The 15,620-nt window shown below is 42.4% G+C and overlaps 1 protein-coding gene across 1 annotated transcript in view; it reads left to right on the top strand.

Annotated features, from left to right (window-relative positions):
* Positions 1-15,620, top strand: part of ACOXL (acyl-CoA oxidase like) — a 355,676-nt gene that overhangs the window by 54,595 nt on the left and 285,461 nt on the right. Inside the window, exons 6-9 of the mRNA XM_055123333.1 lie at positions 3,274-3,388; positions 3,707-3,793; positions 10,357-10,429; positions 14,857-14,989. Coding sequence (XP_054979308.1) covers positions 3,274-3,388; positions 3,707-3,793; positions 10,357-10,429; positions 14,857-14,989 — 408 coding nt within the window. The remainder of the gene's footprint in view (positions 1-3,273; positions 3,389-3,706; positions 3,794-10,356; positions 10,430-14,856; positions 14,990-15,620) is intronic.

Below are 15,620 nucleotides of genomic sequence, written 5' to 3'. Positions count from 1 at the left end.
GGGGTTGAACGAAGGTTGACTGTGTGTAAAGCAAGCCCCCTACTCTCTGTACTATCTCTTAAGTTCTGGAGAGTTATTATTGTTCCTATTTCACAGGAATGGAACTGAGATTCATAGAAGTTAAAAAATGACTGTAGGACTGTGGATAGAACACATGTTTTCTGTGTATAAGGACCTGGGTTCAATCCCTGGTAGCAGAGGAGAAGGAAGGAAGTATGGAAGAAAGGAAGGGAGGAAGGAAGAAAGGAAAGAAGGAAGGGTGGAGAGGGAGGAAGCAAGGGTGGAAGGAAGGAAGGAGGGAAGGAAAGAAGGAGAGAAGGAAGGAGGGAAGGAAGGAAGGAAGGAAGGAAGAAAGGAGGGAAGGAAGGAAGGAAAGAAGGAAGGAGGGAAGGAAGGAAAGAAAAAAGGAGGGAAGGAAGGAAGGAAGGAAAGAAGGAAGGAGGGAAGGAAGGAAGGAAGGAAAGAAAAAAGGAGGGAAGGAAGGAAGGAAGGAAAGAAGGAAGGAAGGAAAGAAGGAAGGAGGGAAGGAAGGAAGGAGGGAAGGAAGGAGGGAAGGAAGGAAGGAAGGAAGGAAGGAAGGAAGGAAGGAAGGAAAGAAGGAAGGAAGGAAGGAAGGAAGGAAGGAAGGAAGGAAGGAAGGAAGGAAGGAAGGAAGGAAGGAAGGAAGGGGAAATTCACTCTGGCCAGTGATGTACATAAGTGGGCCTGAACCCAGGTTAGTATCCCACCAATTATCCCTTTTTCCTGTGGGTTGAGGAAAAAAATACTCATTTTTCTCTCCTGATTTGATGGAATCAAGGTCACTTTGTTGTCATTAAAGGAAGAAAACCTCAGTCTCAGTACTTATTTGTTTGTTTCTTCTTGCAATTATTACTCCAAGTCAGTTCCTATGTTGGTCCCATTTTCCCCAAACAGCGTAAATGATTTCTCTACCTGGGTCTCAGCAGCTGCTGTTTTCTGCAGGGGGTTGCTGGGCTGAAACCATAATGATGAGGAGACTCTGGTGCCCGCTTCCCCTCCCCTCTGAGCCCATCATAAACTCCAGCCACTGAGGACTGACAGAGCAGGGAATGGATTTCTCCTTCACTGGTTAACGTGTTTTCCCCTTCATTTCCCTTTTAAAAAGTCGAGCATATCAAATGAGCCCTCTTTCCCTCAAGGACTATTTCCAGCTTGAATGTTTCTGAGCTATTCCTTTCTATGGGTTGGGTGTTTTGCTTTTATTTTTGGAGGAAGGATTGAGTTGTGCTCTGGATGCCTAGAGGTCAAAGAGAGTTTGAATTTTACACTTTATGTTAAATGGCAACAAGAAATGTGGCTTCAAGCTCTCTGGCCAAAGCCATCTTTTTTTAGGGCTTACAGCACTGACCCTCTTGCTGGCCTTCTACAAATAGTTATAATAGGAACTGACACACATGGTGTGCATTATTTAGATCCAGCTTTAACGCCAGCAGTTGGGCTGATGCAAACGTTCCAACTCAAGTGTTTTTGCCAGAAGTGACAAACCTCCTTTCTCGAAGTGTATCAGATGTTTATGGAGACCCCTGGCCTCCCATCTCCTCCCCACCCCATTTGCTCTCTCAGCTCTGCCAATGTTTCCCTGCTACTTCTCTTCCTTCCTGTGAGGGCTTTGCATCCTCTTGCCTTATGGGCTGTTTCACTGTTGTTGTTTGACTGCACCTAGCCTCAAAGAACTCCTTTCTTTGAGCAGTCCTGGCTGGCCTGATAAGACAAGGGCTGCCTCCAGAGAATTCTCTTAAAAAGATTAGCTTGTCCATTTATGGAAAGCCCTTGCACATGTCCAAAGTTCCCTTGTGCAAACATATGTCAGGGAGTGTTTTCTTAGGCTTCAAGATTGTGTTTCTTGGCCAGAGGGAAAGTAGAGTCTATACACTTTAAAATCTGAAATTTGAGATAATCTTTACAAGATCAATAGCTTGTTGGTTTAGTTCTGCCACATCTTCGATATTGTCAGCTCCAATTAAACTGGTGATTCTGTTTCTCTGCCATTTCCCTGCTCCTCTTGACCTCCTGGCAGCCCCTACTTCACCAGAGATCTAAAGGTAACTCAGGTGGTCAGCAGTATTTTGGAGAAGGAGGAGGAGAAGGAGAACATCTCGGCTATGTTCTGGGGTGGCTTCTGGAGAGGAAGGAAAAACAGACCAGATTTGAGCAGAGACTGAAAACAACATCTGTTCTTCTTGACTAATGTTAGCTTCACACTGTTTTGAGCTGGAGTTCTTGGTCATATAATGTTCATAAACTATACGACAAACTGTAAGACTCTTTCCCTTATAGGGATTATTATATCAATAATCAATAGGATCATTGATTAGTGCTGTTATTTAAGGATATATGTATACAAGTTTTGGGGGAAATTTGTATTGATGGGAAAATAAAGAGGCAGGTTGAGAAACAGTTCAAAGACTTTTTACAAAAATCAAAATGTGTGAGCTGAGAGAGACTAAGCAATGGTGAAAATTGGTCATGGCAGCCTTGCTCGCTACCCAGCCTGCAGTATTGGCTCTGAGTTAGTTGGGTACTGTTTAAACAACAGAACCAAACCTTGGAGGTAGGGGTTTGATGTCACGGGGTTTGATGCAATAATGGGGAGGGCAGTAAGGGGGATGGCATGAGGACCCAGCTGGGCTGTACCCAGCAGACATAGTAGTTACAGAGATGTGGACTCATTAGCAAGGGGCCCCAGGTCATTGGTTATTCCATCACTTAGCAGGAAGGGGTGTGTGTGTGTGTGTGTGTGTGTGTGTGTGTGTGTGTGTGTGTGTATGTGTGTGTAGAACTGAGTATATATCATCAAGGGCATTTAGGGGCCTTATTATTTTAGCATCTGGATTAATTAAAAGTCAATGTGTGATGTAGTTTAGAGACAAAGAGATTGATCATTCACAATTTTATGCACTGATGCTTATAGTCTCAGTCAAATAGCCCAGTGCAATAAATAAGAAGGAACAGGAAGGAGTTAACTAACACCTTTCTTTCACTGAAAATTGGCAATTCATTTTCCTGATTGGATCGTTCATTGGCCAGTCCTTGGACTTTCCGTTCTTTGAAAAAGTTGAAAGTCTAGGCAGATGAGATGATAGTATAGTAGTGTTGACCTCCCACTGTTGAATTTTGGGTTGTCTGTTCAGCTGTGGAATCACCCGAGTGGACCATGCTGCAAACTGTGGATTTATTTCACTGTGTTCATTGACATTGCTTTGAGTCAAGTACTTGGAATGATCACCATGTCACTCTGCTGTTTCTGTATAGGAGTTCATAATTGACACGCCGTGTGAAAATGCCCAGAAGATGTACATAGGAAATGCAATGTATGGGAACTATGCAGCCGTCTTTGCTCAGCTCATCATCCGTGGAAAATCTCAAGGTTTGTCGTGGTCACAGAAACCTAGAGAAAATATCTTTACTATTGCTATTTTCAATGAGTACTTTATACTCAAAACCCATGTTATGGGTGTGTTTATTTTAATCTTGTGAAAGTTTGATACTAGCTTATCTCCTGAATATCCACAGTGATAAAATTTTTCATTGCCTTTTGACATTCTACACTATTTGGTGCAGTGTACAGCTGTAGAACAGAGCAAGTTTCAGGATCAGAATCATTTTGTGTTGTTTCAGGAAATGAATCCCATTTAAATCTTCTTTCTACCTTAAAAAGGAGTAACTATCACTTCGCCTTCTTTAGGGCCACACTGTTTCATTGTTCCTGTCCGGGATGAAAATGGGAACTTGTACCCAGGAGTGACAGCGATTGATATGCTGCACAAAGAAGGTGAGTCTGCAGGTAACGCCTCTGCTACCCTCGTTTGTGCTTCTGGCTGCTCCCCCCACCCCACCCAACAAGAAGCTATGCTGCCTCCTCTAAGCAGTGGCGGCATTGAAACAGCCCAAACAAGACTGATTCTGCAGTCTGGTAGAGTCTTTTATGCAGAGCTGTAGAGAATGTTGCAGTTGCCTTTGATGAACAGGCTTTGGTTTCAGAGTCTCCCTGCTGCTTGTATTCCCAGAAGCTTTTTTTCTCCTGAGTGATTTGGGGCAGCTTTTTACCCTGGGTGATTTGTCTTCCTTTCTCCTTCTTGGATTTGTGGGCTCTCTCTCAGAGGGCATTGTAGTGATGTGTTGTCCTTGCTCTTCAGCCACCAATCTAGTATTGTGCCTAATAGCTGGAGCTGTTGTGGTACCAGAGACCAGGTACTGGAGCTAGAGCCAACGTAAGGTGTGGCAGGGCGCTGTCTGTCCAACCTTCTCTTTTCGGCTTGCATGTAGCTGTCTTCATGTTCACTCGGTCTTCTCCCTTTATGCACAAATCTGTTCAGATATCCCCTTTTAATAAGAATATCATAATGGAGTAGAGTCCTCCCTACTGACCTCAGTTTTGCTTGACCTCTATAAAAGTCCAGTCTCCAAATAATGTCACATTCACTGATATGGGGGATTAGGATTGAGATGGAGGAATTTGAGGAACATACAATGTAGAGGGATAATATTGGGTGAGAACAACCTTGTCTAGCAGTCTCCATTGGTCATCCCAGCCAAGGCCAGGCAAGTCAAAGAAAAAGGTGGTACAGAAGGAAAGAGGAGAAAGAAAAACTAGGAGAAGAGAAGGGAAAGAAGATGGTCCTTGGACAAATGGACTAATGTCACCCTTGCTTCTGAGCATTTATTGGCCACTGTGGCTACAAGTCATCATGAGAGTGCTTTAAATATCTGACCAGGGGTGACTGAGGGCCTCGCTGGCTCTGGCCTCTTTAAAGCACCTCACATGTCAAGTGTGGCTGAGCACTGAGGGGTGGACCCTGTTCCTGTGAAGTGGTGCCAGATATTTAAAACACTGACAGCTTCAGAAAGTCTGCTCTGGTTTCCTTGTAAATTCTCAAGTGCAAGAGTGTCCTTGTCAAGGGCTGATGTTCTAAATAAAGACTAACTGAAGATGAAATCTCCTGGAGTATCACATGAAGAGAAAGTAGACACCAGCCCTGTCAGGTGACTTTTGAAAAATGGGTCTGGCAAATTTCGGGAACTCTCCAGTGTGTTGGTCAGCCCTAATTCCAATCCCCCCACCCCCCGCCGCCCCCGGCTCCCTCTGTCTTTGTGGCCTTTTCCCTTTTTCTTATAGGCATTTACTTTCACTAAGACAGCCCTGCATTGAGCAGGAGCAGCAGGAGGAATTGAGTTTAGTGTTATTGAGAGAGTTGCTGGCTTTTTTTGTCTTTTCTGTGCGTATCCAGTTGCCCAGAGCTTTGCCTTTAATGGTCCTAGTAACTGCTTGGGCAAGGAAGGTGTTTCCCCTCACCAGATTTTCAACTAAGTTTTAGAGATCACAAGTTTTAGAAATCACAAGTCTTCAGGAAAACCAATGAAAGGCATCTGCACTGGATCCCCCAGATAGAAGGCATCGGCAAAAGCCAGGCCTAGAAAGGAGAAGGAAGCTGGGGGCTTTTTTTTTTAATGTTCTTCTGTCACTGTCACTGACATTGTCATCCCGTTGATCAATGATTTGCTTGAGCGGGCCCAGTAATGTCTCCATTCATCCTAGCCCTGAGATTTTAGCAGCCTCTCTTTACTCGTCCATCCCAGTGGTGCTGCATTAGAGGCTCTTCAGGGTCAGGGGAATGAGACCCATCATTGTTACTGTATTGGCATATGAATACACCACGGGGAGCTCACCAGGCTCTCTCGTGTGGGCTGTAAACTCTCAGTAGCTTGCCAGGTTCTCTAAGAGGGAGAACTAGGTAATCAGATGTGTGGCTGCATTGCAGCTGCGCATTCTGGGAGTTTGGTTTTATTTATTTTTATTTTTTTTTTTTTGCTTCTTGGGTCACACCCAGCGATACACAGGGGTTACTCCTGGCTCTGCACTCAGGAATTACTCCTGCCGGTGCTCGGGGGACCATATGGGATGCTGGGAATTGAACCCAGATCGGCCGTGTGCAAGGCAAATGTCCTACCTACTGTACTATCACTCCAGCCCTGAAGCTTGGTTTTATAGTCTCTGGATATTGGCGGTTGGTGGGATTACACGGCGCTGGGGACAGTTTCTGGGTGTGACTGCATAGCTACTGGAAGATGGGAGATTTGGGCAGAAGAGGCCCAGTCCTGATCCGAGCAGGTTTGGAGATCTCAGCCCCGGATTGGGCACACCTGGGTTCCTCTGCTGGTTCCTTTGCATAAGGCTCATCCAAACGTGTGGAGAGTGGCCTTGAACATGGTCTTAAATTTGGTCTTAAATGAGGGAATTTAAAATAAAGGGCCCTGATATAGGAAAAAAAGGAGAATAAGCCTCATTTGGTAAGGAAACATTGAACCAATTCTAAAATGCCAATGAGAGTGAATACAGTACATATTCTATTAGATTAAGCTAACATTTGAGACTTATGACACTTGAGACTCACCAGGAACTCCACATAAATATGACTGCTAGCATCACTACTTTCTGTGTTTCTTGTTTTCTACTCTTCCGCGCTAAGCACTATAGAAGTCCTTACTGCTCTGATAGTAATTTTTATATCTGTAAACTGAACCTAGTAGCATCTATGTCATAGAATTTTTGTAAGATAAAGTATGTCATGCTCTTAGCACAAAATTAGAATGCAATCTTTACATAATTGCATTTAGTAAAAAATATATATTTAAAAAATTAAAAATCAGATCCCTTCTTTGGCCAGTAGTGCTACAGACCTATAATACAACTCAGCAATTTTTTTTTATTGAATCACCATGTGGAAAGTTACAAAGCTTTCAAGCCTAAGTCTCAGTTATACAATGCTCGAACACCCATCCCTTCACCAGTGCACATATTCTACCACCAAGATCACAGTATACCTACCCTTCACCCCCTCAATCCCCCAGCTCCCTACTCCGCCTGTGTAGCTGATAAATTTCACTTTACTTTCTCTTTACTTTGATTATATTCAATATTTCAACAAAAAACTCACTATTATTGTTTGGAGTTTCCCCCACCCAAAGTCAAACCTGCTGATAAGGAAACATTTGATAATTTGTTTTCCATTGCTGACAACTCAGCAGTTTTATCTATCAGAAAGCCCTTCTCCTCTACCCCAACTAAAATATGACCTCTTTCGAACTTTATATTACTTCAGATAATTTATCTGTGCGTCTCATTTAATGTATGACTGTTCTGTGATGATGCTTTATTTTACTGCAATGACTCAGTTTACCACTGTTAAGTCCTTCATAGGATGCCACTGATTTTATCAATCAGTTCTTTATACAACTGGGAACAGTGGGGCTATATGATTTGCCACATCTGAGCAACAGGTGAACGAACTGCACCGAAATATTTTCAACTCTCTTGTAAAAAGCAGACTTGCGTCCTTGGTGGCTTATGCAAATTACTTGATTCATCATGAAACTTAGGTTTATGAAATTTCTCGCTTGACTGCTTTTTTTGCTACTTCTATCTGCCCACACTATTTTATGTAAATATATTTTTCAGTGTAGTATTCTGTCTTTGCTTATGTCAAACGAACTATTCTAAAATGATGTTCATAGACACAAGTAGACCTGAACCCAAGACTTAAAGACCCAGTTAAGGAAAGGTTGACTCAAGGTCATTCACGCCCTTGGAACAGTGGTGTTCCTCGGGTGGCTCCTTTTTCTAAAATGACTCACAGGAACTTGGGAGGCCATAGAATTTGATATCTGTCTTCAAGTAGAGAGCTGTTTTCCTTTTATTTTCAAAGCAAAGCCTTTCTGCCACTCATACTTTTGAGAAGTCTTCCATTTTTTAAAGATAGCTTTTTCTCCTAACTTTGGGTATTGACTTGAAAGAAGAGTATCTTTTTCACTCTATTCTCATGTTTTTTAACATAGACGTCTAAACCATTGTTTGCACTGGGTCCATAAATTTAGCCTAAATTTTTGATGGGAAAATGGATGACTAGAGAGTGTAAAGTCGGTAAAAACTTACCCTGCCTTTAGTGTTTCCTTTCCTTCCCACTTTTACTTGTTAAAAAGTAAGACTGGGAATTGGAGATAGCTGTTGAAAATACCTAAATTTATACATTTAATCTTATAAGTTTAGAAAGTTTTTTTCCAAACTGTTTCATGGACCTGCCAGGTGAAATTTCTTATCAGTTGTCTTATTTCATCTTGTTAGCCTTATAGATTCTCCAGTTAGCTAGTAGTTACAGATCAAAGAATTCAAACTAATACAGAGTAGCTATTTCTTCTTACTTCTTTTCTGGTACTTGAAAAGTATGGATTGAAATCGGTTTTTTTTTTCTTGTTGTTGTTGTTCAGAACATCTCAGCATTTTTAGTACATTGTATGCTGCTAGCTTAGGAATTAGATATAGTAGAAAAATTACCCAAAATAAGTTTGCCGTTTTTCCTACTACAAAAAGTTTATAAAGTGTAGTTTTAAATTTAAAAAAATTAGGGGTTGGAGTGATAGCACAATGGGTAAGGGCATTTGCCTTGCAACCGGCCGACCTGGGTTCGATTCTCAGCATCCCATATGGTCCCCTGAGCACCGCCAGGGGTAATTCCTGAGTGCAGAGCCAGGAATGACCCCTGTGCATTGCCAGGTGTGACCCAAAAAACAAACAAAAAAATTAAACATTTTAATTTTAATTAAGAATTTAAATTTTAAAATGAATTTTGTGGGTGCTGGAGCTATAGTACAGCAGGTAGGGTGTTTGTCTTGCACGCGACTGACCCGGGTTCAATCCCCGGCATTCCATATGGTGCCCCAAGCATCGCCAGGAGTAATTCCTGAGTGCAGAGCCAGGAGTAACCCGTGAGCATCACTGGGTGTGACCCAAAAACCAATATATATATATATATATATATATATATATATATATATATATATATTGCTCTTATGTAGTTTGCAATACTGGGCTGGGCATAGGGATGCATGCAGCATTAAACCTACATTTAGAATTTGTAGGGTACACAAGTGAAGGTATCTGGTTGCTAGAATTAGTTTAAATACGTTTCAAGACTACAGCTTATCCAGAGGTTAGTTTCCTATGCATCTGCATGTGCTTGAGTATGTTGGCTGTATTTGCAATACGTGTTGCCTTCATGTATTGTTGCCTTCAATTCAGCTTGAGAATGGCAGCTCGTTGTGAATGCCTTTGAATGCACTAAAAGTGACTGGCATCACAAATATTGATTTTTTTTAAACTTACGGTAAGGAAACACTTTTAGAGAAACACTGATCCTTTTTGGTTTTTAACTTTAGTTTTTATTACCTTGTAGTTATTAAGTAGAGGTCTGTTGATCTTTTAAAACCACAGCCGAAGGAAACTTGGGGCTCAGAGGCAGAGCTGCGTGCTGCAGTGGACTACGTCTCACAGCCAGCCGAGGCCCCTGGGCAGCTGTGGCCTCTCACCTGGAGTCTCTTTGGGCATGTACAATGCAGAGAAGTCCTGGTGACCTATCTCCAAGGCCCCTGCCCTCCCGAACATTTCCTTGGGAAGCAGCAACCACCAGACTGGATTGTGGAAAGCCAGACAGTGTGCAGAATAAGAAAATAAATCTGGAAGTCTTAAATGGCTTCACTGTCCTGTCTTTGAATAAGAAAGAACAATATGCTACACAGTTATTTTCTCTTTTATGTACTCACTATTTAGGTGATTTTTTTCAAATTGTTTAGAATGTGAATATTGTGTATTACTTTGTTTACAATGCAAGTTTTATTCACAATTAAACTATCTTTTGAGTGCATGCCTTTTCTTTAATTATCTCGGAGAAACCCAGCACCTACTATGAAGTGAAAATAAGGCTTCAGGAACTCTTGAGACGCACAGATAAATTATGTTCTTCTATCACTTTTATTTTTATTTATTTATTTATTTATTTATTTAATCACCGTGAGCTACAGTTACAGACTTACAAACTTTTGTGCTTACGTTTCAGTCATACAATGGTCAAGTGCCCATCTCTCCACCAGTGCCCATTTTCCACCACCACCAATGTTCCCAATATCCCTCCCACCCCCCATCCCCCACCTCTTTGGCAAGGCATTCCCTTTTATTCTCTGTTTCTCTCTCTCCTTTTGCGTGTTATGGTTTACAATACAGGTATTAAGTGGCCATCATGTTAGGTCTATAGTCTACTTTCAGTACACATCTCCCATCCCGAGCGGGCCCTCCAAGCATCCTTTACTTGGTGTTCCCTTCTGTATCTGAGCCTTTTCCCCCAGCATGTGAGGCGGGCTTCCAAGCCGTGAAGCAATCCTGGTCCTTATCACTACTATCCTTGGGTGTTAGTCTCCCATTCTGTTGCTTTATATTCCACAAATGAGTGCAGTCAGGAAGCTGAGTTTTGACCTGTTGCAGCTTCATTTCTTTTCTGCTTTTTCCAGGTTTGCATGGTGTGGATAATGGGATTTTAATATTTGACAAGGTGCGGATACCAAGGGAGAATCTGCTGGATAAGTGAGTAGTTTTATATTTCACTCAGATTTTCCGTTTGCAGCAATCTTAGGGCAATCTCACTGCAATTTTGGATTCACTTCACAGTGGTCTCCCAGCAGTCTCACTGCACCTCTCTGCAGTCTCTGCAGCAACCTCACAGTGACCTCACTGCTACCTCACTGCAATCTCACAGAGACTCACAACGACCTCAGTGACCTCACTGCTACCTCACTGCAATCTTACAGAGACTCACAACGACCTCACAGTGACCTCACTGCTACCTCACTGCAATCTCACAGAGACTCACAACGACCTCACAGTGACCTCACTCTTACAGATCTCACTGCAACATCGCCGCAATCTCGGTACAGTCGCACAGCGACCTCACTGCAGTCTCACATCTCACAGTGATCTCGTTGCACCCTCACAGTTGTCTTACTGTGAGCTCACTGCGCTATCACTGCAATCTCAGCCATCTCGCCGCTGTCCAACCTGGACTCGTTTCTGAGTTCCCATGCCTGTGTGTCCGAGCTCCTTCTGCCAGCCACTTCTGTGAGTCTATGAGCAACTCATTGGAAATGTCGAGATGCATATAGAAGACAGAAACTTAATTCTGCAAACACTATTACTCATACATATGCTTGGTTACATTTTGATGAATAATCTTAGATGTTTCTCATGATGATATTTCTATTTATTTATTTATTTTTGGTGTGTGTTTATAGCCAAGCCCAGCCAAGCTCAGGGGTTACTCCTGGCTCTGCTCAGGGGTCCTGATCATATCTGGGGATCAAACCAGCATCGGTTTTATGCAAGGAATGTGCTTTAATTCCTCTACTATCTCTATGGCCTCCATGATTATCTCTCTAAAGACAGAGATGTGTTTGATTTTTACTGAGAGCCACTTATAAATTTTGTTTTTTTATAGCTTATAATTTCTGTTTAGCATTATGTGTCCAGTGTTTCTATACAACTTTGCACGTGCATTTTCTTTTTAATTATTCCATAAGAGACTATTAAATAAGGTTCTGTAACTTATCTAATTAACCAAGTTATTAAAGGATCTTCAAGGTGTTTAATTATTTTTTTCTATTATAAGCCAGTTATGGTGTTACTGCCTCCTTTGTGGGTGAGAAAGAACCACTTTTCAGCTTCAGGGCTGTAATAACCAATGCTGTGAGCACAGGTGGTGTCAGAGGTTCTTAGTGTCATTTCCCAGCACCCATCAATGAGAGTAAGTGTGTTAACACTGAGGTGCAAGTGGTTTCTTCGGCTGCATTCTAGGGTGGGTTCTCCAGGGATTCACAAAGTCCTTTACAAAGGCTAAGATGTGCCAGTTACCATTCACCTTCTCAGAAGTGTTTCTTGTATCCAGTGGACATCCAAAACATCTTTAAGTTGTGACAAGCAGGCAACCAGATCCCACACACTCAGCTCCTTACTCTCCTTTTTTTGCTTTTTGGGTCACACCCGGCGATGCACAGGGGTTACTCCTGGCTCATGCACTCAGGAATTACTCCTGGTGGTTCTCAGAAGACCATATGGGATGCTGGGAATCGAACCCGGGTTGGCTGCATGCAAGGCAAACGCCCTACTTGCTGTGCTATTACTCCAGCCCCCTCCTTGCTTTCTTAAAGTCACTTTTCACACTTTTCTTCTTTAGATTTCTGGCAAGTTCTTGTCAACAGATAAGTGTCATAGATGCCAAAAGTTTAAGAAAAATATGTGGGAAGCAAACTTCAGATATATCACGTTCTGTTTGCTTATTTTGCCTCCCTGTGCATAACTAGTAAATTGGGAAGCTGTTTTTTTCCTGTTTAAAAATAAGAGCATCTTTGCTGTTATTCTGGTGGGTGCAAAAACCCTCAGAGTCCGTGGGAGCTGCCAGTGTCTGTCGAAGCAAGTCTTGGGACCACCAACACTCCCAAGAGGTGCCTATATATTCCACACCACTCATCAGCATCATTCTCTTGGGACCTGTGCAAGAGGGAAGGCAACCATAGATGTGCATAGATATTTCCCCGACACCAATACATCAAGGGTGTCAAGACAATTTAATAGACAAAGAATGGTCTTTTCAGCAAAAGGTGCTGAGACAACTGAGTATCTGAAGGTAAAAGCACAAAATTCTACTCTACTTTGTACTCTATACAAGAATCAACCTCATGAATGACAAATCAAAATTTAAGAGCTGAAACTCTAAAATTCACAGAAGAAAAACATAAGTTTAAGTCTGCATGACCTTGCTGTAAGAATGATTTATAGTTTGATGTAACACTAATAGCACAGCAAATGTAGGGGAAAAACAGTTTGAAACCTCATTGAAATTGAAATATATATATATATTTGTGCTTTGAAGAAGACTATGGAAAATGCTGAAAAGACAGTCCAAATAATGGGAGAACACATTTATAAGTAACATAAGGATTTAATGTCCAGAATATAAAAGAAACCATCACAGTTTAAAAGTGAAAAACAAAAGTAAAAGACCAAAAATTAAAAAAATGGGGAAACTTCTGAATAGACATTTCTCTAAAGAAGATATACAAATGGCAAAAAATTGCAGCTACATCACTAAGATATGGCAATTCCAGCCCAAGCTGCAAATGAAACACCACATTGAGCTTACTTAGCTAGAGACTAGAAATAGCAAATGTGGGTGAGGATGTGAGGAATTAGTACCATTGTTCATTGCTGGTGCGATTGTAAAGCAGTGTTACTCAGTTGGTAAAAGAGTATGCAAGTTCTTTACTTAAAATTTTTTTCAAATTAAAAAAATTTTTATTAGTGAATCACCATGAGGTACAGTTGTAGACCTACAAATTTTCATGCTTGTGTTTTAGTTATACAATGGTCGAGTACCCATCCCTCCACCAGTGCCCATTATCCACCACTGATGGTCCCAGTATCCCTCCCACCACCCCCACCCCACCCCTCCTACCTCAATGCGCCTCTGTGGCAGGCCATTCCCTTTTATTTTCTCTCTCCTTTTTTGGTGTTGTGTTTTGCAATAGAGGTATTGAGTGGCCATCGTGTTCGGTCTATAGTCTACTTTCAGCATGCCTCTCCCTTCCCAAGCAGGTCCTCCTAACACCCTTTACTTGGTGTTCCCTTATAAAATAGTTTGGAAGTTCATTAAAAGTTTAAAGTTTTTATACCATCTAGGAGTTCTATTCCTAGGTAGCACTGTAGCACTGTCATCCTGTTGTTCATCGATTGGCTCGAGCGGGCTCGAGTATTCCTAGTATCATCACATATTGTCCACTAGGCAATAAAATACATGTCACTAAAAATTTGTGCACAAATGCTTGGAGCATACTTATTAATAATATCCAAAAGAATGGAAACAACCCAAATATCTGCCAAGTGGTGAATGGATAAGCACAGGTAGCTTATCCACACTAGAGACTTTCATTTGGCATATCAAAGGAATAAAATGTGAATGCATGCAACAACATCCAAAAACTTTGAAAGCAATGCGCTTAGTGAAAGAAGCCAGGCACAAAAGTGTCCTATTTGGATGTGATACTATTTTATGTTACATGTCTAGAACAGACAGATCAATAGACAGAAAAAGTAGGTAAATGTTTCCTGAACTGGAAGGTAGGGGAATAGTGCTAGTGGCAAGAGACTTCTTTGTAGGGCGATGGCATGTATCCCAACTAGAGGGTAGTCATGGTTATAAAACACTAGGAGCATCATAGAAGTGATTGAACACTGTACTTTAGTTCTTATCTTAAATAAAGAAATGAAAATTATTGTGAGAGAAGATGAGAAAGAAAACAGAATGCCCAAGAGCTGTGGGGCAAAATGGAAATATCTAACAGACTAACATCCATAACAGTAGAGTCCCAAAAGAAGGAGAGGTTGGTGAGGGCAGGCAAAACATTTGAAGATAACAGTCCCTGAGAATTCTCTGAAATGAATGGGAAACAATCTCTCCCTGGAACCTGGATCTAGAAAGCTTTGAGAACTCTAAGGGTGATAAGCAAAAATAAAGAAAAAAGGAGAAGCTTATACAAATAAACTGCATACTATAAAACAATAAAGAGTCTCGTAGTCATGAGGTTCTAAAAGGAAGCCCTTGACACAGTAGAGAGATTTTAGGGTTATGTGAGATCTATGGCTCAGACAGGGCTGGCTTGTGAGCCCAGCCCCAGTATAGGGTCCCAGTGGCGACCCCCAGGCATTTCTTACCAGGGCCACTGCTACATCGCCTTTTGGGAGTTGTGGAAATGAGCTGAGTCTTCCTACACATCTCCTGGGCAGACCCTTTCCCTGGCCCCGCTCGGCTGTCTCAGAGGGAGGTTCCAGGATGCAGAAAGCTGTGGGACTTGCAGGTGTGTACAGATGTGACTTACAGATGTGTATAGATAGGAGATGTCTGACTTCATGCTTCCTTTTTCTTTTTCCTTTTTTTTTGTGAACCCCACCACTCCCCACTCCAGGTTTGGTTCTGTGGCTCCAGATGGGCAGTACCATTCTCCGATTAAGAACACGAGTGTAAGATTCAATGCGATGCTGGCAGCGCTGACCCCCACACGATTAGCTGTGACCTTCCAAGCCATGGGCTCCATGAAGGTAGTGGCATGAAGTTCCCTCTTTATTCCCTATGTATATGTTCTGAGCGGGGCATCGAACCATACCTGGAGCTGAGTCTGCAGCGAGGGTTGCTGTACCGTGACCAGGGTTCCTGGGGAGATGCTAGGGGGTACCGGTTGGCCAGACCCAGAGAACATTTCTGCACCTTCTCACCAAGGCATCCTATCCATCTGCATCCCAGATGACACCACTGCTGGTGATGGGGCGAGGAACATGGGCACCATGGCAACAGAGCCATAGAAATGACCCAGCGAGAATAGGTCATTCAGAATAAACATGTCTGCTGGAGATTCAGCGAAGAACTGACTCAATGTGCACCAAGGCTGTGTGTCTTAGCCAGGTCGTGGGGAAACGATGGTATTCACAAGGTGGTTTGGGGTGACCTCATCTCACAGGTTGGGGTCCAACCTCCAGATACTGTCTCTGCTTTCTGCACCTCCCGCCCCCCCCCCCCAATGTCTCAATATATTGGTTCTGCAAGAGCTGCCAGGAGATCTGAGTTCCGGAAGGCCCTCTCCTCCTTAGGGCCTTTGTCTCTGCATGATGGAAAAGCTTATTTTGAGCTCCACTGAGTTTGTTGAAGCTGGAAGAAAAATGATGAAGTGTGTGA

This window comes from Sorex araneus, chromosome X (genome assembly GCF_027595985.1).
Source record: "Sorex araneus isolate mSorAra2 chromosome X, mSorAra2.pri, whole genome shotgun sequence".
Lineage (NCBI taxonomy): Eukaryota > Metazoa > Chordata > Mammalia > Eulipotyphla > Soricidae > Sorex > Sorex araneus.
The sequence above is the reverse complement of the archived record's forward strand: the minus strand, read 5'-3'. Positions and strand labels throughout refer to the sequence as shown.